At 43.6% G+C, this 26,490-nt stretch overlaps 2 protein-coding genes across 4 annotated transcripts; one reads left to right on the forward strand and one right to left on the reverse strand.

Annotated features, from left to right (window-relative positions):
• Nucleotides 1-284: 284 nt before the first annotated feature.
• pcdh12 (protocadherin 12) lies at nucleotides 285-13,347 on the forward strand. Of its 3 annotated transcripts, none has more exons than XM_028812992.2 (4): nucleotides 285-3,652; nucleotides 4,404-4,492; nucleotides 8,015-8,163; nucleotides 12,961-13,347. In XM_028812992.2, exons 1-4 carry the CDS (start codon nucleotides 773-775, stop codon nucleotides 13,338-13,340), a joined length of 3,498 nt encoding a protein of 1,165 aa, XP_028668825.2. In that variant the 5' UTR covers nucleotides 285-772; the 3' UTR covers nucleotides 13,341-13,347. The 3 variants fall into 3 exon arrangements, with proteins under 3 accessions (XP_028668825.2, XP_028668826.2, XP_028668824.2); XM_028812993.2 differs by having other exon boundaries at nucleotides 285-3,646; nucleotides 4,401-4,492; XM_028812991.2 differs by having other exon boundaries at nucleotides 286-3,652; nucleotides 4,401-4,492.
• A 590-nt stretch (nucleotides 13,348-13,937) lies between these two features.
• Nucleotides 13,938-26,107, reverse strand: LOC114661268 (transmembrane O-methyltransferase homolog). Its single transcript, XM_028814482.2, has 4 exons — nucleotides 25,752-26,107; nucleotides 21,825-22,087; nucleotides 17,924-18,120; nucleotides 13,938-14,389 (listed from the first exon to the last, which is right to left on the reverse strand). The coding sequence occupies exons 2-4, from the start codon at nucleotides 22,081-22,083 to the stop codon at nucleotides 14,084-14,086; spliced, it is 762 nt and encodes a 253-aa protein (XP_028670315.2). The 5' UTR covers nucleotides 22,084-22,087; nucleotides 25,752-26,107; the 3' UTR covers nucleotides 13,938-14,083.
• Nucleotides 26,108-26,490: the final 383 nt, after the last annotated feature.

Raw genomic sequence — 26,490 nt, forward strand, 5'->3', positions numbered from 1 at the left:
CCGCAGGGCACACACAAACACACCCACACACCAAGCACACACTAGGGCCAATTTAGAATCAGATATCACTAATAAAGACGACTGTCACGACTACCCGTGCTTACAATATTCTGATCGTATTCGAATAGATTACTTCACTCAATCGCCCTTTCATTGAGCCACCCAGTCCATCCAGGTATCAACTCGAATTCGCTTAATCCAATTTAGCATCCCGTTGGGGGTGCGCAGAAAAGCAGCACTTCATTTTGAGTTTGAATTTCAACGTTTTAAATCAGTAGAAGTTCTCAGAGCCAGCGGCAACTGTCGGGGAGGATCAGAAAAGCCGCAAGAGACGCATTCAGTCAGGCACAGTTACGATGATAGGACTTTCATCTGCTCGCGCTTGCTTTCTTCCATTCTACCTCGGGACTGCTGGGACTTTGCCAGTGCAGGCATCAAAAGATGGGCAGATAAGCAAGTGATGAACAATTGTTTACCGAGAAAAGGGTGAGTACGTCTTTAACGACGAGTCAGCTCTCTTTTAACTGCTGCCCAGTTTCCTGAGGGGCTGTTTTTCCTGCTAAGGTGGAGCCGTCACTGCGTGCTTGTGTGTGAGTCGGCGAGCCGGCACTCCAAACTTGCCAGCCTCCCTGCTAAGACAGCGCACAAGTGGAAGGACGAATGAACGCGCGGAAGGTACCTGCCGTTCTCTCGATTGCTAGTCACCAAGGTGTCCTCGTGGGTCATGTCACCCAGCTCTGCATAACGGGCAGCATCAGCCAGTGCAGCAGTCATGCAACTGAGAAAGACCAGGGCTGCCGAACTCTCACTCTTCCTCCTAGGCTGCCTTTGCGCTCGCTCGCTTTCCAACTCCGCTACCGTCTTTAGTGCGGCATACCGGGTGAATGAAGAGGTATCCAGCGGGACTGTGGTCGGCAAATTGGAGGATGTTTTGTCACTGGAAAGACAGAACGGCCCTGCGATGAAGTTCCAAGTCTCGAGTGACACCGGAGCGATTCCGTTTCAAGTTTCAGAAAGTGACGGGGCGGTCAGCACCTTGGGCCGGTTAGACAGAGAAGCCCTGTGCACGAATGATGCGACCTGCGTAATCAAGTTCAACGTTTTTTATCAAAGAGGATTTACGTTTGGAGTTTTTCACATACAGGTTGAAGTGTTGGACATAAACGACAACAGTCCTACATTTGAGAGCCAGGAGCAGCAGATCGAAATCTCGGAGAGTGCTAACTTGAGGACAAGGATTCCATTGGATCGAGCGCTGGACCCGGACTGGGGGCCAAATGGTTTACAGACTTACTCTTTGTCAGCCAACCCACACTTTGCATTGGATGTCATCACAGGGTCTGGAGGGGAAAAACATGCAGAGCTAGTTGTCATCAAGGAGCTGGATAGGGAGCTTCAGTCCTCCTTCAAACTCTTTCTCACAGCTTGGGATAAAGGAAATCCTCCAAAATCTGGCACCACATTAGTCAGGGTGAATGTTTTGGATTCAAATGACAACAGTCCCATCTTTGAAGACAACCTATTGACGGCAGAGTTGAGAGAAGATGCCCAGAAGGGAACAATGGTCATCAGTCTTAAAGCTACTGATCCTGACCAAGGAGCCAATGGAGAGGTTGAGTATTCTTTCAGCAAACATGCACCTCAGGAAGTATTTAATCTCTTCCATATCGATGCCAAGACAGGCATAGTGACCCTGTGTGGTGTTTTGGATTATGAAAAAAAGCAGGCGTATGAAATTGATATCCAAGCGAAAGATTTGGGGCCTAGTCCCATCCCATCACACTGTAAACTTAATATCAAAGTTTTAGATGTTAATGATAACATTCCTGTCATCCATCTCTCCTGGGTATCCTCCAGCATGGATGTTGCAGTGATCCCAGAAAATGCCGCCCTTGAAAGTTTCCTTGCTCTGATGGTGGTGTCAGATGCAGACTCAGGTGAAAATGGAAATGTGCAATGTGAAATTCATCATGGGCTTGGACATTTCAGACTACAGAAGACCCATGGAGATAATTACATGATAGTGACCAATGCCTCCTTGGACAGGGAAAAACTGGACTGGTATAATTTGACCCTAGTGGCCAAGGACAATGGGACGCCATCTTTTTCTGCAAGTAAACATCTGGCTGTTCACGTAGCTGATGAGAATGATAATGCTCCTGTCTTCTCAAGTAATTTTTACATGGTGTCTTTAAAAGAAAACAACCAAAGAGGAATCCAGGTGATTAACATGAAGGCCAGTGATGCTGACTTAGGCATGGCTGGGACCATTACATACTCCATTAAGGAGCCGGGCTTGTCACCAGCCTTTGCAGTTCATCCTTCAAATGGCACTGTCATTGCACAAAAACCAGTTGACTTTGAAGAACGGCAGAACTTTACACTCATTATTGAGGGCATCGATAAGGGGAACCCACCACTCTCAAGCAGTGCTACACTTTTTATAAGGGTGCAAGACATCAATGACAATTATCCTATAATTGTGGACCCATCTCCTAAAAACGGAGTGGCAACTGTTAGCGTCCCCATCAACACTGATACTGGTGAGATTGTTAGTGAACTAGACGGTGATCACTTGAGGAACTGTGTGCCACCCAAGCTGGCGGATTGTGTTAAAGCTGATGGGTATCCAGCAGCACGCATCCGGGCCACTGATTTAGATTCTGGTATTAATGGGGAACTACGCTACAGGATGAAAAGTCAGAGTGACAGCAGCATATTTACCATTAATGAAATTACTGGCCAGATCTTCGTCAACAGCAGCAATACCACCGAACTGCTTGGAAAGGTCTACCTTCTTGACGTCACAGTCACAGACATGGGCTCTCCTGCACTCACCACCACTGTAGTTTTACAGATGACGTTCCTCAGCTTGGCTGATCATCTGAAGAACTCATCTTCGGGTGGGCGACACCAGCTCAGTGTCACCATGATAGTGCTCATTTGCACTATTGCCGGACTGCTTTTGGTACTTCTAATAGCCGCAGGCCTGAGCACGCTGTGCCACACCGAGAAACGACGGGACAACCGGGCTTACAACTGCAGACAGGCCGAGTCAACCTACACTAGACACCCGAGACGTCCTCAAAAACAGATCCACAAGGCTGATATCCACTTAGTGCCAGTGCTAAGGGGGCGACCAGCAGAGTCCAGTGACGGTGGCATCGGCCAGGCTCTGCCAGGTCCCTCAGATGACACCATGGATGTGCCCTCTCCTTCCCCACCTTGCCAGTTTAATTTGTCCCCTTCCTTGAGCAGGACTCTTAGAAACCAAACCTTCCCAGATCCCAATGATACGCTGACATCATGCCGGACTCTACGTAAGGTGGACAATGAAAGCCTTCTCTTTACCCCCTCTGGCTCTTGTAAAACGCTCCGTAAGCCGAAGGATATCAACTTACACAACACTGAAGATTCCATGCCAGTGCACGCTGACAGCAGCACAATGAAGATGTCAGGAAGTGCTGGCAAGCAGGACCCCTCATCACCTGTCCTCTATCGAACCCTGCGGAGACAGAAGAACACAGAGAGCAAAGCGCAAGCTGAGAATGAAGACCAGCAACGCATACTCCAGAACTTATTCCGCCTCTCTATGGCCGCCTTGGCAGAATACAACCCCACTGAAGTGACAGCTGCATCATCACAGGTACAGGTGAGAAGTAAATGAGTCTTTGGAAATGGGGACAGCTGGCAGGGAGGGGGTGATATGGCAGGAGGAGTTGGCTCTGCCCGCAATGGTTTAGCCCAAATGCTTTAGGCAGTGTAAAATAACAGTCTGGCATATAGGCACTATATGCGGAATGGACTGTATATTGAGCTGAGTGAGGGTTGCATTTGCACAAGATTCATGTGAAATGTTGTAAAGGATACTGGCTATATGGAAAGATAAAAGAGTACACAGAATAAATGGGATGCAGGGTTTGCTGAGATACATAATGGGTGTTCACTGAGGAGACAGTCAAATTTGCATTTTATTTTTAAAAGTCTCAATTTCAAGGTCAGCACACCACCTCAGAGCCTTGTTCACACAATCTGGGAGCCCTGAGGATCTCAGCTTGTTTGTAAGCTCATTCTCCCCTATTGTACCCCAGTTAATCTTGTGAAGGATGCTTTATGGAAACCCAAAATATCAACATGTGAGGCATCTTTTTTACATCTAAATTGAATGAGTTATCTTAGCTGCTGTCAAGGTAACAGTAGATGGAGTTAGATGAACAGGCTGAAGTTCTGGGCCTTTAGGTTAAATCCAGTGGGCTGAGGAGGGATTGAGAAAATGTGTGTTTGGCAGAACGTGCTTAGGAGAATGTGCTAGGCTGAGTGTACTGGAAGGAAATGTGACAAACAACTGTCTGCCTTCAGAAGCTTGGCTTCCCTTCACAGTTGCCTTTCCTGTTTTATAGCAGATCTCCCAGCTGCTTTCCTTGCTGCACAAGGGCCAGTTCCAGCCAAGACCCAACTTCAGAGGAAACAAGTACTCAGGAAGAACTGGCAGGTAAGGCAACAATGGTGAAGACATGTGCAGCTTCCCCAACCTCTCCCAACTGATGGCATGAAACTTTACATGATGTGAAATTCTGTAATACTCACTCACCCTAAACCTAACCCAACTGGGAGGAGATTTTCAATATAACCACCTTAAGGTCCAACTGGACCAATAGTTCCTTCCTCGCTGGTCAGAACCGGCTGCCCCAGGGCCCTCCTCCAATGAGAGGTATCACAGTTATGATTACTGCTGAGGTGCACAGACCTTAGAATCTGCACCTATGACCATTGATTCCAGTCTCCCCTACCAATACATACACCTCCAAAGCCCCCCCCCCCCCCCACACACACACACAAATCATATCTTTAAAAACACCACATTACCAGAGCAAAATCCTCCAGGCCCTAAACTTAGAAAAAATATAACCCAGGAGCCACAACCACCTGTAAGTTCCACTCTACAAGCAATACACCCATCCCAAACTAATAACCCTTCACCTCCAAGAAGCTACCCTAACAAAAATAGCCCTAATACCACCAACCTTACACCACACAACCCCAGCAATGTCTAGGAGGCATTAACTACAACAGGGCTACAACACAACTCCCATTGACAAAATAGAGAGGGAAAGCAAACAGAAAGAGTCCTGTTTCAAAAACTACAAACACATTTTCTAACAGAATTAAACATGAAGGGACAGCGGTGAGAAAAAAAATCCTAACGATATGGTGGAGAAGGCTAGTGCATCCCTGGGCAACCAATGGAACTGGAAACAACAAAGCTAGTTTTCACAATGTGGAAGGAGCCCATGGGAACTTCCCCCTTTCTCCAACCTAATCTAACCAAACCCAATCCCTAACCCTCCATAGGCACATAGAGTCAGTATAGTCAGTTTAGTCTCTTAACTGTTTCTATCATTATTTTTCAGTACTGCAGTAAGGGAGTATCAGTGCTCTTACCACTATCCTTATGAAATGCTGCTAACACCTCCCACTCTCAGAATGTTGTGAGCTCAACAGCGCCCCCTCACTTCCTACACCTAAATCTTGCACCTAAATCTTACTGTCAAATGAACTAAGCCTTGCCTCCCACCTCATCTCTATGAATGCTACCAACATATTATTCCCTCAATCATAAAACTTCAGGCCTTATTAAATATTGCTACTCCACTAAAATCTGCATTGTGTTGTGCATTTCCTCCTCATCGCCATGTGTATGATTGTTACTAACCAGTCTTAAAACTCCATTGAACTTATTTGAGGCGTTGATTCTGATTTCAGAACTGCAGTGAGTGCTAAAGCTCTGCCTTGATAAAATACTACGGACATGCCTCACCCTCAGTATAATTAATGGAGTTTAATTTATTTTGTTTTGGCACTGTTCGCTAACTACTGAAAAGTGAGCTCATTAGTTACCCCCTCACCTCCATCTTAATGAACTGAACCTAACACATCTCATCCTCTGATATTAAAAGCACTTCCTCACCTTAATTTCCATGAAATGCTATTAATGTGTCCTGTACTCACATTCAAAATGAGAGTAAGCTCAAAGTGCACCCCCATCCTCACTCTCCTAAAATCCACCACCAGCTCCTTGGTTTTGCTGGTGTTCAGGTGTAGGTGGTTTGAGTTGCACCATTTAACAAAGTCCTTGATTTGGTTCCTATACTCCTCCTCCTGCCCACTCCTGATGCAGCCCACGATAGAAGTGTCGTCAGCAAACTTTTACATGTGGCAGGACTCTGAGTTGTATTGGAAGTCCGATGTACATAGGCTGAACAGGACCGGAGAAAGTACAGTCCCCTGCGGCACTCCTGTGTTGCTGAGCACAATGTCAGACCTGCAGTTCCCAAGACGCACATACTGAGGTCTGTCTGTAAGAGAGTCCACGATCCATGTCACCAGGTATGAGTCTACTCCCATCTCTGTCAGCTTGTCCCTAAGGAGCAGAGGTTGGATGGTGTTGAAGGCGCTAGAGACGTCCAGAAACATAATTCTTACAGCACCACTGCCTCTGTCCAAGTGAGAGAGGGATCGGTGTAGCATGTAGATATATGCATATGCATATATGTGCAGTCTGACTCGGTGGTGCTGTGTTCTGGCATTGAGTGTGTCTAGTTTGTAGCAATTATGGAGAATCCACTGCATCCACTTAATAGTATCATCTCCAGACAGAAGAACAGCTTCAGCAACAGACTGCTGTCACTGTCCTGCTCCACTGACAGATTGAGGAGATCGTTCCTCCCCCAAACTATGCGACTGTTTAATTCCATCCGGGGGGTAAACGTTAACATTTAACATTATACAAAGTTATTGTCTGTTTTTCACCTGCATTATTATCATTCTTATATATTATTTATTGTATCAGTATGCTGCTGCTGAAGAATGTGAATTTCCCATTGGGATTAATAAAGTATCTATCTATCTATCTATCTATCTATCTATCTATCTATCTATCTATCTATCTATCTATCTATCTATCTATCTATCTATCTATCTATCTATCTATCTATCTATCTATCTATCTATCTATATAGTATTCAATTCATGCAGTCTTATAATAAGCCTTCAGAAGTCACAATGATGTTCAAAGCCATTAATGAACTTATTGGATGGTTCCATTTTTGTTTGGGCTTAACTCGTGGGCTGTGACCCAGCAAAGAAATCTCATCTGTTGATTTTAGCTAACTTGTGAATTTTAGAATATTGGCTCACAGTGGCACTGACCTCCTGTTACAAAACAATCACTTCAATCTAGTGTCTAGTTAATTAGCAGATCAGCCTCTCTGCAGTGCATTCATTTCATTTTGACATCAGTGCTTTGTTAAAGTTTAATTGATTTCATTTGATTTTATATTGAAAATTCATATTGACTAATGTCTGCCAACAGAAATGCAAATGCTTGGCTTATGATTTGATTTGGGTTAACAGGTCTGACCACTTCTGTTCCCCATCATGTTCACTTTGCTCCATAGCCCCATCTTGAATCCTCCACTTTACAAACTAAACTCTGTCAGCCACCAGCTACATCTACAGCTCCATCATTTCAGTCTAGTAACAAACTCCACAGCATCTCCTGAACTCCACCTCTTCTTTGGGATGACCCTGTCAGCACCTCAGGGGGATCATACAAGAAGATGAGCTTGTAATCAGATTCTTTCTTTTATGTTTCCAACATGCCCAGAAGGCTAACTTTCTTTCTTTGTCTTTGTAATGAAAGCGGTTTGGCTGCTTGCTCGTTGCACCCTGACAAGTTTCCACAGACTCAGTGTTGCTGCTTCTGTGGCATTTTGATATTAGCCTTCTCACATGACACAGTCTTCTGCCGAACCCGCCGGCAGTTTGCATTTTTGGTGTCTGAGTTAACTTGACTTGCTGTTTTTGTGCCTGCTTTATTGCGCTCTCTTTTTACGCCCTCATCTCTCCTAAAAGAATTAGACATCGTGGCTGATGGCCGCTGTTTAATGCAGGCTGATGGATGGGAGGCACAGTAATGTTTTCATGACTGACAGTTTGATTTTAATGGCCACAGGAGTGGAGGACAGGATGCCGACTGGTTGAGTACTAAGGACAGCGGCCATGGAGAGAGTGAAGCTGGTGATGTGGACTGGGAAACTGGACGTGACTCCCCAACTGACCCCTTGCTGGCAGAAGGGATGGAAACCTTACCCCACCCAACAGGTAGAGACTGAAGTTCTCTTTACTTTACCTTACTTTTCTGACTTTCATCTCCTGTATGGCCTGTTCATCTCAGACAACCTCACTGCATGGTATAGCATAACTTCCATAATTTCCTCAACCTATAGAGGACCAGAATATCTAAACTATCTTAGGCCACATTCAGTTTTTAAATCATGTTCAATGCATCAAAGAGAAGCAAGACACCTTGGCCTGTATTGTGTAGGGGATACACTTTGGTGTCAGGCAAGTTGCCTTAGAAATGATAAGATATACACTACACTATATGGCTCAAAGATTTTGGACAGCTGACCATCACACCTATATGAGCTTGTTGAACATCTCATTCCAAACCCATGGACATTAATACAGAGTTGGCCGTACCTTTTTGGAGATATAACAGTTTCTACTCTTCTGGGAAGGTTTTCCACAATGGGAATATGGAATTTGTGACCATCCAGCCAAAATAGCATTTGTGAGATCAGGTGGACGAGAAGACCTGGCTCAAAATAGGCATTCTGAATTCATTCAAAAAGAGTTCATTAGGTCTAAGGTCAGGACTATGTGCAGACCAGTCAAGTTTCTTCAAATCTTTATTCTCCTGGCTTTGTGCACAAAAACACAATCATACTGGAAAAGAAAAAGGAAATTCTTCAGCTGTCACAATTTTGGATGTGCTCAGTTGACTAAAATGTCTTTGTATCTTGTAGCATTAACATTAACCTTCACTTGGACCAAGGGGTCGAACCCAAACTTAAAAAATAGCCCCAGACCATTATCCCTCCTCCACCAATCTTTACAGTAGGCACAATGCAGACCAGAAGGTACCGTTGTCCTGGTATCTGCCAAACCCATAGTTATCCATCAGACTTCCAGATAGTGAAGTGTGATTCATCACTCCAGAGAATATGTTTCCACTGCTCCAGAGTCCAATGGCAGTCTGTTTTACGCCACTCCAGCCAACGCTTGGCAATGCACATACTGGTAGTCATCTTAGGCTTGTGCATAGCTATTCGACTAAGGAAACCCATTTCTTGAAGCTCCCAACACACAGTTCTTGTGCTGATTTTGCTTCCCAAGCAGTTTGGAACTCTACTGTGAGTGATGTGTTCATGATAGGAGATTTTTACATGCCATGCTTTTCATCACTCGGTGGCCATGCTCTGTGAGTTTGCATGGACTACCACATTGTGACTGAGCTGTTGTTGCTCCTTGATGCTTCCACTTTACAAAATTAACACTAAGAGTCGACCAGGGCAGATCTAGCAGGGCAGATATTTCAAATACTGAGTTGTGGTAAAGGTGGCATCCTATGACTGTCATGTTTAACACCACCACACCAAGCTGTACAATACAACCCATTCTACTGCCAACACTTGTCATTGGAGATTGCATGGCTGTGTGCTTGAATCTGCACACCTTTTTAACAATGAAATAATTTAACTCAATAATTTGGAAAAATGTCCACATTCTTTTGGCTATATAGAATATATGATTGGGGCCTGAGTAGTATTCAGTTCTAATGGGATAGAGAAAATGGTCCCAAGCAAGATTCCCTGATGACAAGACACTTGATAGGGGCATGGTGGAGAGTCTGATGGGATAGGTAATTTGCTGGCAGGTAGAATTCCCTGCTGAGAGGACACTTGATATGCGGCAAGGCGGCAATCTTGATGTAAAGTACATGACACTTTTTCAAAAGTCACTCTCTCAAATACAGAGGCTCCTTAAAGATGCATTCCATTACTATTCACACTGTACACAACTCACCTGAGACAGAACAATGACTTCTGTTCCTTTATCAAGTATGCTGATGACACCATGCTGATAGTTCGCCCATTTGGGGAGAATGAAAGCCATTGTTTAAATCAAGTGGAATGTCTAATAAATTGGTGTAATAAGAACCATCTTACTTTGCATGTTAAAAGACCAAAGAAGTGATATTTCACTTTAAAAGGCAGAAATCTGTATGTTCACCCGTCATTATTCTCGCAGAGGAGGTAGAAATAATGACTGAAAATAAATACTTAACTTTCCTAGATAGCAATATATACTACTCAAAAAACATAAGGGAAAGTTTAATCATCACAGTCTAACACTAAGTCAGTTAACCTTCAGGGATATCAATCTGTCCAGTTAGGAAGCATAAGTGATTGTGAATCAACTTCACCTGCTTTGGTGCAAATGAAAGTGACAACAGGTGACAGGAAGAGGCTACAGCAAGACACACCCAGAAAGGTAATGGTTGTGCAGGTGGTGGCCACAGACAATTGCTTTCTCCATATCCTTCCTGACTCATTCTTCTCTAGTTTTGTGTTTTGCTAGTGTCCTTGTCACTGATGGTCGCATAAGGCAGTACCTGGTTGCACAGATAGTCCAGCTCCTCCAGGATGGCACATCCATTCATGCCATCACAAGAAGGTTTGCTCTGTCTCCCAGCATGGTCTCAAGAGCATGAAGGAGATACCAGGAGATGATCCATTACACAAGAAGAGCTAGAGGACATGTGGGCCATTTAATGGCATCAATGCTTTCGTCATCTAGGACCTGTACACACTCTGGCCAGGCATTGTCCTGCACCAGTGTAAGGTCTGATAATGGCTCTGAAGAGTTCATCCTGGTACCTAACGGCAGTCAGGGTACCGTTGCCTATCACAAAAATGTCTGTGTGAAACCTCCGAGTATATACCTTACCAGACCATCACTGACCCACCACCAAACTTGTCATTCTGGATGGTGTTGCAGGCTGCATAAGCTTCACCATAGCGTCTCCAGACTCTTTCACTCCTTCACATCTCAGTGTGAATCTGCTCTCATCTGTGAAGAGAACAGTACACCTTTCCAATTTCCAATTGTGGTATTTTCTGGTAAATGCCAATCAAGCTGCATGGTGATGGGCTGTGAGCACACGTCCCACTAGGAGATGTCAGTCCCTCATGCCACCATCATGGAGTCTGTTTCTGACAGTTTGGTCAGAATTATACACACCAGTAGCCAGATGAAGGTCATTTTGCAGGGGTCAAGCTGTGCTCCTCCTGTTCCTCCTCGCACAAAGAAGCAGATGCCGGTCCTGCTGCTGGGTTGATGCACTTCTATGGTTCTTCCTAGCTTTCTTTGTGTAATGGACCATCTCCTGGTATCTCATGCTCTTGAGGCTGTGTTGGGAGACACAGCAAATCTCCTTGAGGCAGCACATATGGATGGGTGATTCAGAAGGAGCTGGACTACCTGTGCAGCATAAATCGACTGCAGGTACTGCCTCATGCTACCAGTAGTAACAAGAAGACAAGCAAAATGCAAAACTAGAGAAGAATCAGTCAGGAAGGATTTTGAGAGAGTGATTCTCTGTGACCATCCATCCATCCATTTTCTAAACCGCTGAATCCGAATACAGGGTCACGGAGGTCTGCTGGAGCCAATCCCAGCCAACACAGGGCACAAGGCAGGAACCAATCCTGGGCAGGGTGCCAACCCACCGCAGGACACACACAAACACACCCACACACCAAGCACACACTAGGGCCAATTTAGAATCGCCAATCCACCTAACCTGCATGTCTTTGGACTGTGGGAGGAAACCGGAGCGCCCGGAGGAAACCCACGCAGACACGGGGAGAACATGCAAACTCCACGCAGGGTGGACCCGGGAAGCGAACCCGGGTCTCCTAACTGCGAGGCAGCAGCGCTACCACTGCACCACCGTGCCGCCCTTCTCTGTGACCACCACCTGCAAAACCATTCCCATTTTTTGAGGTTGTCTTGCTGTTGCCTCTCCACATCACCATCACCAAAGCAGGTGAAGTTGATTCACAACGACTTATGCTTCCTAACTGGACAGACTGATATCCCTGAAGCTTATTTGACTTGGTGTTAGACTGTGATGATTAAGTGTTCCCTTAATGTTTTGAGCAGTGCATATTTGAAATATTAATGTAAAATACATATTCTCTAAATGCAACCAACACTTATTTTGTCTGCATAAACTCAAGTGTTTAAAATAGATAAGGACCTCATGTTGTCCTTTTCTCACAGTGTGATGCAGTCTGTCATCACTTTCAGGTTCATGGCTTGGTTCAGTAATTTGACAAACAGGAATTTAAAAAAGCTACAGCAAAGTACCAAGAGTGCAACTAACGTTACTGGGGCTGACAGAGAGAATTTGGTAAATATGTGTTAGAGGGTCATTCCAAAAAAAAATAAACAAAAATGGAAATCATCTCAGCTGATGAGGGACACCCATTACATACTGAATTTAACTTCAGTAAATGAGGGAGGAGCATCGCCTTAAACATCCATACAAATCGCACCAGAAATTTCTTTCTTCCTAGTGCCATACTTCTTTTTAACAAGGAATATGGGAGAAAATTAAAAACATCCAGAAGAGAAGAAGTTTTCATATATTTATGATATAACCATTGTAGGTAAAATTGCATTATCAAACTGCTAGAAGTTGTTTTTCAAAGGATGTAAACCTTTTAGAATTTCTGTGTAAATTTCAACCTGTCTTGTTGCTATTTGTTGTTTTATTTCATTTCTGTCTGTTATAAGATGAAACTGAGAAGACAAATTTCATGTTTTCTTGTGTAAACATGACTCAAGTAATTTGAAACCTTGGAATACATGATGTGATGCAGGGTATGATGCTTTTCTCATTGAGCATTTGATGAGCTGCAAGCAGCACACTTTGGCCAATGAGAATAGGTAAACGTGCTTGGGAAGATAGAGAACCCGATATCGGTGATTAACCTAATACTCTAGCACATCACAAACCCACATAAGCACTTGTTTCTTCCCTTCTAGATGATGTCTTTGTGGACCTTCCTGATCCTGCATGGATGGCACGACTTTCCTTGCCGCTCACTGCAGACTACAGGGAGAACATCTTTGTCCCTCAGGAGCCGCTGTCACTAGCAGCACCGGCTGTGCCTATCCCTGCCGATGGAACCACTGTATTTTCTACATTTGGGAAGAGCCATACTGCCTCTCCAACACTAACTGGGAACTTACTCTCCGAGGTCAGCACCCTATTTGAGATGTTGCTGTCCCAGAAGGCAGAATCACAATGCCAACCATCTGCCGAGGTCCTGTACAGACTTTCTGCTGCTTACCGGCGCTCATTGGAGGGAGAAGATAAAGTCACAGGGGGCACCGGTGGCTACAGAGATTCAGGAGAGGCCTAAAATTGTGCAGCCAAGCCGAAAAGCAGAGGACCAAATGAACACTTGGCAGATTGTATGTGGATCTGTCCTGCCTCCAATCTAAGAAGGGTATAATGGACTCTCTTAATAAGCAGGCCTTTCCCATTATAATTGTGTGCCCATCCATCTGGGGTGTATTTACAGTTCTGGAGGCCTCTTGATAAACACAGGCTGCTTTCTTCTGCATGTCAAGGAGGGCTGTTTGCCTCCCTTTCTCATAGACTAAAAGTTTTACTGGGCCTGAATCAGCCAGTGTCACTTAGTGCTATGGAAGTGGGACAATATAAAATGTGCTCAGTCCAGTGAGTTCCAGCACATCAGCCCAACAAAAATGCTTACAGTCTCAGCTAGGGGGCAGTGCCCTGCTTCTCTGGTGTTTTCACGACTGCAATGGACGTTTATGACTCAAGTAGCTGAGGTAATGCTACATTTTATTATTGTCCACATATCGCCTTTTTGTGGACTTACACAGAGAAGTTTCTAGCCAGCAGCCTGGATCCCTGCCCTTTTTACTGTTTTGTCTGAAAATTAGGAATGCATAAAGAGCATGAAACACAACCACATGGAGACAGATCTTCACTCACAACTCTCATGGCTGACTTTATTTGTACACTTGAGTTACACACAACCCACACCTTGATGCTCTTCTGTTTTAAATTAACAGACAATACTTTTTAGGTATGAATTTAACACTGGCCATGATCACACCAAAGCTTGGTGACACCTTAGAGAGCCGGTCCTGTTATAGGAGGCAAGTAATGGATCTCCATCACGTCCATTACCTGTGACACCACCTTAAAAGAAGCGTTGTGATGGACATACTGAAGAAATTGTAATGCTCCAGGAAGATGGCTTTTGAGGACCAAGAGAACGCAACCGTAGCTCAAGATGCGACTGTTCTCCAGGGTTTGCAAGTCAGCCAGGTAATCAGCAACATTGTGCTTCATAACAAGAAGGTCCACACTTGAAATCCCATAGCACGACTGGAGCTGTGCAATGGCCACCTGAGCAGTGCAGCTGAGGAGCCGAAACTGATAAAGAGGAGAGAGAGAGAGAGAGAGATGCATTACCAAGTCATTGTCTGCAGCAGTCAGCACACCAGATCATTGGATTTATTGGTTTCAGAAGGATAAGTGAGAGTGGGTGCGTCATGCTTCAGACCCCTCTTAAAAGTTACACCTAAATAACCCTACAGGTTATGAGGAATATTTCAGATAAAATCAAATAAATATGCTAATAAATAAATGCAATTTGAAATGTTACAGTAAATAAACAAAAACACGATAATGTGAGCATAAATAAATGTGTCATGAAATACATTCTTTTTTGCTAATTTCTTTAAGCATTTATTTCACTACATCATCATTTATTTATTTCAGTTCACACAACATGAAATACACCTCGAAATGAAATCTTTCATTTTCACCTGTCAAGGCTGAATGGGCGAGTTCTAGCGACTCCTGTGTTTTGACTGGTGAATCGTTGATAGAGTGGAGCCGACACACTCACAACTTTCCAGAAGTCTGTGAGCCACAAGATTCCCAAAACAAGCTATTCTGCCCAAGGACCCCGAGATGACATGTTTGCCAATTTAGAAAAAAGTCAAAACTGTAAAGACTAAACGCTAAACACCAGAGCCAACTCATAAACCAAAAATCAAAGTTGGACACAGATACTGAATGAATGTTTGGCCTGAAGTTAGAGGGTCACGCTGATGATGTAAGGCAGTGAAAGGCAACCTTTTTCGAGTTGTGGCGCACTAAGTCCAAAAATTTTCTTTTGCGGCGCACCTGAGGGACTGCCCATAAATAAAGTCGTCACGACACAATCTATGGACAATCGCCAATAAAAACAGTAGCGTTCGTATTTTCTCGTTCTATATTTGCTCCGCCTTCTTCTATCCGTACAGTGAGCGAGATCGACTAACAACGATACTTTTTAAGTCTCACGAGATGTGTTTTTGACACCGCTGGTGTTGATAGTATGATGAATGGTGAACAGCGAACATTTTAACTTGCATTCAAAATAAATACATTCGTTTATTCAGCAATCTGATCAACCGTTATCTATTTTTCCAACATAAAATATTTTTTAAAAAACATTATCTTTTTAATCAACCAAAAGTTCAAAAACACTAGCAATTTTAAATATTTTACAAAAGTTTTCGCGGCGCCCCTAGAAAATTCCACGGCGCACGCGCTCCGGTTGCCCGACAGTGATAAGGCATGGCATCATACTATGTAATGTCCATGGCACCTGGGAGCCACGTTGCGTTAATGGTAATATTAACCAGGCGGTGCCCGAATGATAAACAAAATCATGTTGCATCATGTAATTAATCATCACATTCAGGAAACATACAACTGTGAAAAACCCACACAGAAGAAGATGCTAGAGAAAAAGCAACCCAAATTCCCACACGATATATTGCTGTAAAAAATATTTTAAGAGCTAAAAATATCCTCAACATGCACAATTCATAATATAAACAAAGCACATGCTTAAAGTTATGACTGTGAAAAGTTAGTTGGAATCACTGTACTAAACAGCTTCTTTAATTCAAGGAGCCCAGCATTCAACATCTTCTCAGCAGTCTGTATCTGATGTGTGGTGCCTGCCTATTATACATGTAGCACTTGATGGCCACAGATTTATACACACTCACTTCACCAATCAAAGCAAAGGATTCGCTAGAGCCCGCCCTCTCAATGCTGACGAGCAAAGTGACAGCTTTCATTTCAGGGCATACTCATGTTGTGTATATTGTCACTGAAATAAATAGACGAAGAAGCAATTAAATAAATACGTAAGAAATAAGCAACAGAAAACATATTTCATGACATCTGATTAAAAATTTCACATATTATTGTGTTTTTTTTTTACTTATTTATTGTCACAGTTCACAATATATTAACTTATTTAATTTTGTCTGACATATTCCTCCATATTGTCTGTGGTCAAAGACGTTGTTGAGGGAGTGTCGGAATACCCCATTATCACCCCCCCCCCCCACTGCCCCCTCCAGGCTTTTATGAGATGAGGTAACAGTGAAATTATACTGTAATTAAATAGGATGTAACTTTCAGCCCATAGGGGGATAAGTGGGAAGTTTGGTATGCTCCAGGTTTCTCAGTTTGTCCTGATGACTTCTGCAATTATTTTCAAAATGGTGTATAAACAGAATGATTAAAGCACTTAAAATAAAGACATGATGATGTTCACATTAGTGAAATGTAAGGAGAGTTTAAAATCCTCATTGTTATAAAGCACTACTCCAAACAAACTCTTTAGGGATATGCTGAAACCCACAGGATGAACAAGGATTAGTATTTATATTAATATAATCAATAATTCCAATAGCACACGCTGGGCTGAGCTGAGCCAGAAACTTCTCAACAAAGAATTCTTCATTACAGGATTTTATTATTTTTACTTGTAATTTGGTTGACGCCTTTATCCTAGGTGACTTACAACAGTTGAGGCGTAATTGGTGACATTTCTTTCGTTCTTCCCAGTTGGAGCACAGGCAGGTGAAGTGACTTGCTCGTGGTCACACTATATCATAGCAGGATTTGAACCCACAACACCATCAGGACTTGAAGTCCAAAGTTATAAGTTCTACACCACGCTGCCAGACTTGCAGAACAAATCAATAAGTGACAATGCTTTATTGTTTTAAGTACTTTCAGATAAGCAAGGGTTCAATAGCTTTGGATTTAAAGTGACAGGTGAGAGCAATCCATTCAATTTTGCTGTAGATTTGTGGGGATTTGGAGCAAAACTTGCAAAATCAGACGCAAAGTAAGTGCCAATTCTGGGAGGAGAGCCGGACCATGACAGTTTAGCACCACACTATAGCTCAAAGGACCTGTGTTTATTTCTTAGCCATTTCGCTTTCGGTGTGGCATCCTCATAGTTTTCCTGTGCTCTCATTGATTATGACATGCCATGCAAAATTTCTCTCACATCACAGATATTAGAATTTTGGGCTCTGTAGGGCAATTATGAGTTCTTTAGGGTACCCCTCAGTATGGGTGTACCACCCAGGGCTGATTACTACATTTGCCCAGAAGCTGCTGAGAAATGTTAAACACTTAAAAATATTGGATCTTTGATGGCACTTTACTGGGTTGTATGTTTGCCCCATACATCGGTGTTTCACAAAGAACTATCCCATTCTATGAGGGGTTCTTCGCATATTAAATTGGTTCCTTATATGTGGACAAAACAGAAATCTTTAATGTATAACAGGCTACCTAGCAGGACATGAGCAGATCAAGAAGATCTGAACTTAGCCTGTGTTACAGTGTGCAGTAAAGGTCCTTTTAAAATCAGGAACCCATTGAGAATTTAGAAATCTGTTACCATCTATTCACAGTTATTTATGAAGTCTTATCGTGAATCTAAATAAACAAAGGTTCATTCGGAACCTTCATCTAGATGTTCTTTCAGAAACCAAAAATGGTTCCCCTGTGGCACTGCTCTGAAGAAACGCTTTGAAGCCTTTATTTCTAAAGGTGAAAGCGACAGGAAAACAAGGTTTAAGACAATGGACGTGACTCTACCTGTGAGTGTTTAAAGCCTGCCACCAGGATCATCTCCTCGGCCACGTCGGCAGTGTGAGGATCTCGTTCCACCGTGAGGAGCTTCCCAGTAGTTGGCAGAAGTCTGAGAATTCGCACCGCTGAGTATCCACAGAAGGTTCCGAGCTCCAGCACTTGCTGTGGTGAGACTTTCATGACTATGCGGTCAAGAAGCTCACCTGCAGCACAAATGAAAGGTAACACATTAACAGCACATTTTCACTGTGAAAACCGTAATACGATTAACGGTTCAAAATAATTTTAAACGGGTAAATGCATAGGCAGTGTTTTAGCTGCTAAGAAATCCTGCAGAGAGAGGTAATCAATTCATTGTTTCAATGTGCAAGAATATTTATGGGTAGCAGTGTTGCCATACGCTCACATTGATACTGTATTAAAAGATCAAACGTTTATGTACAGGTATATGTAAATATTGTTATACCCATCTTTACTCTGACCCACCTAATTTAGTTTTGTTTTCATGTTTTATAAAGGAAAACAAAATCCCAACACTAAAGCCTTTCCTGTTTTTAATAAATGGATCTACAAATAAAATAATATTGTTATAAGTTGTTTTTTTTTAAATATTTAGTTAATTTTAATTGCTACTAAACCAATATAAGCCAGTCAATCATTTCCTGACCCACTTAGTACTGAACAGGGTGGAGCCTAACCCAGCTAGCAAAGGGCACAAGGCAGGAACAAACCCTGGACATGATGCCAGTCTATCACAGGGCAAACACACACACCAACCTCACAAACACACACATACATACACACCAACTTTACACACACTCGGGACAATTTAGGATCACCAGTTCACCTAACCTGCATGACTTTGGACTGTGGGAGCAAACTGCAGCCCCCTGAGGTGACCCACACAGACACGGGGAGAACATTTAACCAAATACTCGCCTTTAATACTAAGGTAAAGCTTTGCTACTTAATAACTGAATATGCACACTTCAAATGATTTTCATACCATAATGATATAATGCCATCTTCAGGAAGTATTCAGAATCAATCACTTTCTGCATAATTTATTGTATTGTAGATTTAATTTTAAATTAATACATTTTGCCCATCTATACTTAATAACTGTTAATGACAAACTGAAAATGTGTTTTCAGAAAGTTTTGCAAATATATTCCAAATTAAACACTGAAATCTCTCAGTCATATGAATATTCAGAGCCTTAATTCAATACTTTGTAGAAACCTCTATGACAGCAATTCCAGCTGTGAGTCATTTTGGTGAAGCCTCTACAAGCTTTGCACACCTGGATTTGAGCAGTTTATCTCAGTCTTTATGGCAGATCCTCTCAAGCTCTGCTAGAATGGATAGGACACAACTATAAACTGTCATCTTCAGGTCTCTATACACATGTTCTGTGGGACTTACGTTTGAGCATTGACTGGGCCACCCAAAGACACTAAGACTTGTCTTGAAGCCACTCCAGTGTTACCTTGGCTGCATGCTCCAGGTCATTGATGTGCAGAAAGGTGAACTGTTGCCCCAGTCTGAAGTTGGATGCCCTCTGGAGCAGGTTTTCTCCAAGGACCTCTGCGTCTTTTGCTGCAATCACCCTTCCCTCAATCCTGATCAGTACACCTGTCCCTAACTTCGAGAAGCACCATTAAAACCAGGAGACTGCTATCACCATGCCTCATCATAAGTTTGGTATTAGGCATTTAAGGAGCAGTGTCTGGTCTTCACCTGACATACAGTTAGGTCCATAAATATTTGGACAGAGACAACTTTTTTCTAATTTTGGTTCTGTACATTACCACAATGAATTTTAAATGAAACAACTCAGATGCAGTTGAAGTGCAGACTTTCAGCTTTAATTCAGTGGGGTGAACAAAACGATTGCATAAAAATGTGAGGCAACTAAAGCATTATTTTAACACAATCCCTTCATTTCAGGGGTTCAAAAGTAATTGGACAAATTAAATAACTGGAAATAAAATGTTCATTTCTAATAATTGGTTGAAAACCCTTTGCTGGCAATGACAGCCTGAAGTCTTGAACTCATGGACATCACCAAATGCTGGGTTTCCTCCTTTTTAATGCTGTGGGGGCGGCAGGACCCTACTTTGGGTTTCTGCCACACCTGGGAGTAATGCAAGACCTCCCTAATGAACCACATGGAATACTGTGGCTTAAAAGGAACAAGCTGCCTCACAGAGAGGAACCAGAGTCGGGAGGGAGTCAGATGAAGTGAGGAGGAGGAGGGAAGAGAGAAAGGACAAGAGAAAAAGGACTGTGTTACTTGTGATTGTACTGCACTGAGGGGAGCGAGCAAAAAACGCTTCCCCCCTGCATAAACGTGTGCTATGCCAAGGAACTTGTGCCCCTGCCTGTCTATGTCGGGTAGGGACGGGTTTTTTTTTTCATTTAATATGGGAGGCTCTTTTTGTCAAACCTGGTTCAGCTACACCAGGGGTCCTCAATCACAGTCCTGGAGGGCTGCAGTGGCTGCAGGTTTTTGTTCCAACCCAGTTGCTTATTTAGAAAGCAATTCTTGATAATAATTTAATTTCATGGCTTGTTAGTGCTTTAACTCCGCTATGTCAAGTCATTCTCATATCCTAGATTTTCTTTCCTTTTCTAAGGATATCATCCAAATGATTTGAAGGCTAAAATGGAGGAGTAACTCTCAGTCCTTCACTTTTTTCTCTTCACTTTCCTTCCAAGTATTTAATTAAACCCAATAGTGCACGATAAATACACACAGAGGTGTAAATGGAAACAAGCAAAATGGAGAAGTGCTGCTCTATTTTGTCATTTGTATGTTATTGCTAATTAAGAGCAATTAAAAACCAAGAATACAGCTGTTTAAGACTAAAATAATCAATAAAGGAACAAAAAACCTTAAAGAGGGAGACAACTAAATTGAAGCAGAAGTGTTCCTTGAGCAATAAAGGCTTTCTTATTAAGCAACTGGGTTGGAACAAAAACCTGCAGGACCATGACTGAGGACCCCTGAGCAACACCATTTGCAGTTTTGCACCATATAGTGTAGTCCCAGCAAAATCTGGCAATGGAAAATTTCTGTGGTATCCCCACTTCACTTGATGCCCTTAGTACTTGCTTATTTTTACTTAATGGTTAATCCTGCCCCGCATGCTCTGTATGAAAATCCATCCATTTTCCAACCCGCTGAATCCGAACACAGGGTCAAAAATCTATATGTTTACCCGTCATTATTCTCACAGAGGAGGTAGAAATAATGACTGAAAATAAATACTTAACTTTTCTAGATAGCAATATATACTACTCAAAAAACATAAGGGAAAGTTTAATCATCACAGTCTAACACTAAGTCAGTTAACCTTCAGGGATATCAATCTGTCCAGTTAGGAAGCATAAGTGATTGTGAATCAGCTTCACCTGCTTTGGTGCAAATGAAAGTGACAACAGGTGACAGGAAGAGGCTACAGCAAGACACACCCAGAAAGGTAATGGTTGTGCAGGTGGTGGCCACAGACAATTGCTTTCTCCATATCCATCCATCCATCCATTTTCCAACCCGCTGAATCCGAACACAGGGTCACGGGGGTCTGCTGGAGCCAATCCCAGCCAACACAGGGCACAAGGCAGGAACCAATCCTGGGCAGGGTGCCAACCCACCGCAGGACACACACAAACACACCCACACACCAAGCACACACTAGGGCCAATTTAGGATCGCCAATCCACCTAACCTGCATGTCTTTGGACTGTGGGAGGAAACCAGAGCACCTGGAGGAAACCCACGCAGACACGGGGAGAACATGCAAACTCCACACAGGGAGGACCCGGGAAGCGCCACCGTGCCGCCCCTCTGTATGAAAATGCGCTACAGAAATGAATGTTGTTCTTGCTGTTGGTACACACTTACCCCTCTCCCGGCCTATGCTGCATGTGGGTTCCAACCGTGAGAAGTCGTCAAAAGTCTGCAGAACGCTGTCTGGCTGTCCGTGCGTCGAGTTCGTCATGACAAAGCCGTGGACGCGCTGCTCCAAGGCGCCAACTGAAGTGTTCGTGAATCTCCATCTCTGAAAAACACTTCGGCAGACGCCGGCCATTCGGCCCCGGTGCTGGAACACCAAAGCCCCCAAAACAGGTAGGACAGACAAGGAGACTACTGAGAGCCACATACCTCTGTGAAGGACAAAGATTCCGTGTTTAATAGTTTTCTTCACTACAATACAGCACACCACACACACTTTTCGGACTCCTTTCGGCGACATTCATGATGTGGTCAGATCCTTCGTTTCTGGTCACGAGCCGCCGAATCTGTCAAAGCCAGCAGTACAGGACCCCCATTTATAAGAAAGTGATACACACGAATCCCCGTAATTCAACATTAACGAAAGAACGCACGTTACACCCTAAACCACCACAATCCAGTTGGTCCGGTGGATTGTTTTGGGGCAGCGCCTCTGGGTGTCCATATCTGGTGACTTCGATTAACGGGGTGTTGGGGATTCCCTCGGTGTCACGAGCGCGCGCCCCATTCTTAAAGGTAAAGGTACCAGAGTGGTTAGTCAGAACGATGCCATATAGGGGAACCATCTACGTGAAGGTTCCAGAAAGATCCTTCAGGTCCACAACAAGGAGCTATAAATAATCATGAATAGAGGAGAATGTATTTGTAGTGTTCAAACGAGCCCACGATTTTAAAATGACAGCAACAAAGGGCTAAGTTCAGGTTTTCTTGATCTGTTAGTATCTTGCAGTACTGTATATAAGATTGCTGTTTTGTCCATATTATTATCCATCCATCCATTGTCCAACCCGCTGAATCCAAACACAGGGTCACGGGGGTCTGCTGGAGCCAATCCCAGCTAACACAGGGCACAAGGCAGGAACCAATCCCGGGCAGGGTGCCAACCCACCGCAGGACACACACAAACACACCCACACACCAAGCACAAACTAGGGCCAACTTAGAATATTATTATTATTATTATTGTGATAGAGTAAGATTTAGAGGACAGGAAGACATGGAACAAGATGATCCGCTGTGGCAACCCCTAACGGGAGCAGCCGAAAGGAGAAGAAGAATTATTATTACTGTACTTGTTATCTTACGTCTTCATCCAAGGCGACTCACATCATTTAGGAGATATGATTGGATTCATTTCATTTTTTTTGTTTCCAAATAGAGCACAGACAGGTGAATAGACTTGCGATTTGAACCCTCAACCTACGAAGCTTTAACCACTGCGCATGCCTAACAGAGTAGGACCCTTTTCAAAGCCTAAGGAACGAACTTCATACGCAATAAACCCTTTTCAGAATTAAGTGTTTTTTTTTCTTTTTTTGAAGTGATGGTTAAGCAAGAAAAAGCCAATGCCACGAGTAGTTATTTTAAGAGCGTACTGCTGAGCCATCCATGGTTTCAAGTGAAACGCCCGTCATCGATCGTCTCCCTAGTGACTGGATATGATGACAATTGTATTATCGTTTAATTATACCGATTATACTTGTAAGTAGATATGTTTCCCTATTTTACTAACGGTATTGGAGATCTGTTTATACTTATTGCACGGAAAATTAAATTATAAAGTGTTTTATTGGTAGTGCATTGATTAACAAATCTGACCTCCACACGCCATCGAAATTCTCCTCCTATGTACCTACGTAAGGTTTTCCTCCCTCATTCCCCAAAGGCGTTGGAGGTTTAGCTTATTTTTGAATTTCAAGATGTCTTCGTGTACGTGCGACCTCGGCAGTGTACCCTATATGATTGAATGGCGCCCTTTGCAGGGCGGTTTCCTGCCTTACACCAAGTGCTGCCTGGATTGGCTCCGTATCCTGCGCCACAAAATTAGAAGGGTGGTTACCGCCTGAGGCGCTCAATCCGTTAGGGAAACCGTTCCTAAAAAGTTAAGGGGCGAGCGCTCCGTAAAGTCAGAGTTAAATGCACAGAGGGAACCCAATTGTATAACTGATGCGGCGCGCGCGCCGCTCCGGATACCGAGCGGGGACCTCCGATCCACACCCCCCCTCGCCATTCGTCGAAGTCTTAAGGGGTGCGAGCTCCACAAATTCAATAAATGTACACAAGGGTGCTGTTTTCGTAACCGAAGGGTACTCTCAAAAATAAAAGTGCCAAAGTAGTTCTTCAAAGTGATGCCATAGGGAACCGTTTTTGGTCCCCAAAAGAAGTAGCATTGTGAAAGTTCAATAAAAAGCCTTTATTAATTTAGATCCGTAAACGGCTTCATAAATAATCAAAAATAGATGATAACAGATTTGTAAAACACCAATTGCTCAGGATATGAAAAGGATTCTCGCTGAATACGTTAACACAGGCTAAGTTCGAGTTTTCTGTAGCCTACAATACAGTAAATATTTCAGATTTTTTTCTACATATCAGAAAGTTTTCAAAGCATAAAACACAGCTTCGTGTGCAAAGAACTTTTCCCAGAATGACTTGAGTTTTGTCAAGCAGTGGCTTTACGAGGAGCCACACAACCCAGTAAAGAACCATCTTGTGCCATCAGAGAAGCAGCATTTTGAAGAGTGTTTGTGTAAAGCGGGGCGGAGCGGTGGCGCAGTGGTTGTAGGGTGACATGCAGGGGTCTCCTCGTGTCTGCGTGGATTTCCATTGGATACTCCAGTTTTCTCCTGTTGTCCAAAAACATTCAGGTTAGGTGTGTGTTTGGCGCGTGGGTGTGATCGCCCTCCGATGAACTGGCCCCCTTGTCCAAGGTTTGTTCCTGTCTTGCGCACTATGCTATCTGGAATAGGCTCCAGCACCCTCTCCCTACCCCCATTCAAGACACTGGTTGGAAAATTACATGTATAAAACAAATGAGACAGCACGGCAGGGGTGCGCGCAAACCTATCAAAGCTCAGAAAAAGATCCATGTAAAAATGTGCCCCGTATAGCGCCCCCTCAGAATTGTCCGTGCCCTTGTTCATCCACAGTGATCGAACTTGGAACATGTTACCATTCCGGCTCTGGTCGACACCTTCGTCAAGCACGCTCCGTCCGGTGAAACATAAGCAGCAATTGAAGTGGCCAGCAATTTTCATATTACTATAATCTTTTTTTTGTTTTTTAGGTGCTCTGTGCTTTGTAATTACTAATGGTCCACCGATGCTGAGTTACCGTCTGCGCCGATTAAGTAGTATGGGTACATGTCATCATACTCGCTAGACAGTCGCCTATCAATCAAAATTCCCCAATTCAGCTCTTTGTAAATCTACAAAGTACGTTACTTTTCACTCACTTAAAAAATATTAATAGATGAGCCTAACTGTTTGATTGGACAGTCTCGACCCCATCCGAGGCTCGCCCACAGCGACAGTTCTGATTGTAAGTTCGTTTATAAAGTACCCGGCACGGGCGATGCAAACCACCGAGGGAAAAAAAAGCCACCTCGAGATTTATTTAAACGTGAAAGTTCTGCGCATGCGCACAATGCACACGACGCTCTCTTTTTTCCACTACAGGTAAGTCTCACACCTAAGCACGACCCCGAGACTCACGCAGAGACCCCGGTGCATATCTGGAGTCCTCGTACAAGACAACTTTCTATTTTAAGGTTCATTCTGAAGCGAATGATAGATGTCACTATCAAAATAAAAAAAGCTAATCAGAGAAAGAAGTAATACAATAAATGGCTGGATCGGCAACGTTGTCACGCGACAGCTCCGTGTCGATAAAGATCACAATTCTTCCGCCCCGTCACAAATAAAAATACTCATTAAGTATTAAGAACGATCACAAACACCTTTACTGCATGAATACACGAAATTTTATCTAAAGACGAAAGGGGTGCGTTTAGTAGCGTGCGAAGCATTCACTTACCGCGAGAACTGAGCGGACACGGAGTTTGAGCGAGGAAGTCGCGGGCTGCACAGCTCCTGGCGCACCTGTAAGAAAAACACCGCATAAAGTGATGTCTGAAATGGGCTACCCCGGTCAAACCAGATTTCAAACCGTCGCTCAGCACATTCCGGAGACCCGACTGGCAACAGATAAGTTAACGGCAGGCCAGGCTCCTTGAGATCAGCTCCTCTCGCGTCACCACCTGTCACTGGCAGAGCTCAAGTCACCTCAGCATCACCTGCCACTGGCGTTCGCGAGGCTGCAGCTGACAGCGCCTTTGTTAGGCGACAGATGTCTAGTTGGAAAGTTTGCTCAGTCGCTTCACATCTGAAGGCGGCCTTGATTTTAAATACGTAACACCGAATAACTTTTGGTATCTTAGCTTAAGGCCCGCTTCCCGAAAAAACGGAATCAACACATGCAGTCATATTACATTTACTGTACTTATTTGGCTGACGCCTTTATTCAAGTCGGCTTACAACATTTATGCTGCAATTGGTTACATTTCTTTTGGTTTTCCAATTGGAGCACAGGCAGGTCTCACAGTGTCAATTGCGGGATTTGAACCCACAACTTCAGGGATGTGCGAATATTAGCGAATTGAGACATCTTGCACCCCAGGTAGCAGGCGCGTATAGGCTCCAAATGCGCCTGATAAAAGCCCAAATATGGGTATCCCATCAGATTGTGCACACAAGGATTATATGGAGCCTATAAG

Source organism: Erpetoichthys calabaricus, chromosome 11, assembly GCF_900747795.2.
Source record: "Erpetoichthys calabaricus chromosome 11, fErpCal1.3, whole genome shotgun sequence".
Lineage (NCBI taxonomy): Eukaryota > Metazoa > Chordata > Cladistia > Polypteriformes > Polypteridae > Erpetoichthys > Erpetoichthys calabaricus.

What these genes read in the sequence shown, in the direction of transcription:
- pcdh12 (XM_028812991.2), top strand. Translation starts at nt 773, where the DNA reads ATGCAACTGAGAAAGACCAGGGCTGCCGAACTCTCACTCTTCCTCCTA. An exon ending in CTGCATCATCACAGGTACAG is followed by an intron (nt 3,653 to 4,400) that starts GTGAGAAGTAAA and finishes CCTGTTTTATAG; the next exon opens with CAGATCTCCCAGCTGCTTTC. An exon ending in TACTCAGGAAGAACTGGCAG is followed by an intron (nt 4,493 to 8,014) that starts GTAAGGCAACAA and finishes TAATGGCCACAG; the next exon opens with GAGTGGAGGACAGGATGCCG.
- LOC114661268 (XM_028814482.2), bottom strand. Translation starts at nt 22,083, where the DNA reads ATGTGGCTCTCAGTAGTCTCCTTGTCTGTCCTACCTGTTTTGGGGGCT. An exon ending in CAGCATAGGCCGGGAGAGGG is followed by an intron (nt 18,121 to 21,824) that starts GTAAGTGTGTAC and finishes TTTGTGCTGCAG; the next exon opens with GTGAGCTTCTTGACCGCATA. An exon ending in CAGGCTTTAAACACTCACAG is followed by an intron (nt 14,390 to 17,923) that starts GTAGAGTCACGT and finishes CCTCTTTATCAG; the next exon opens with TTTCGGCTCCTCAGCTGCAC.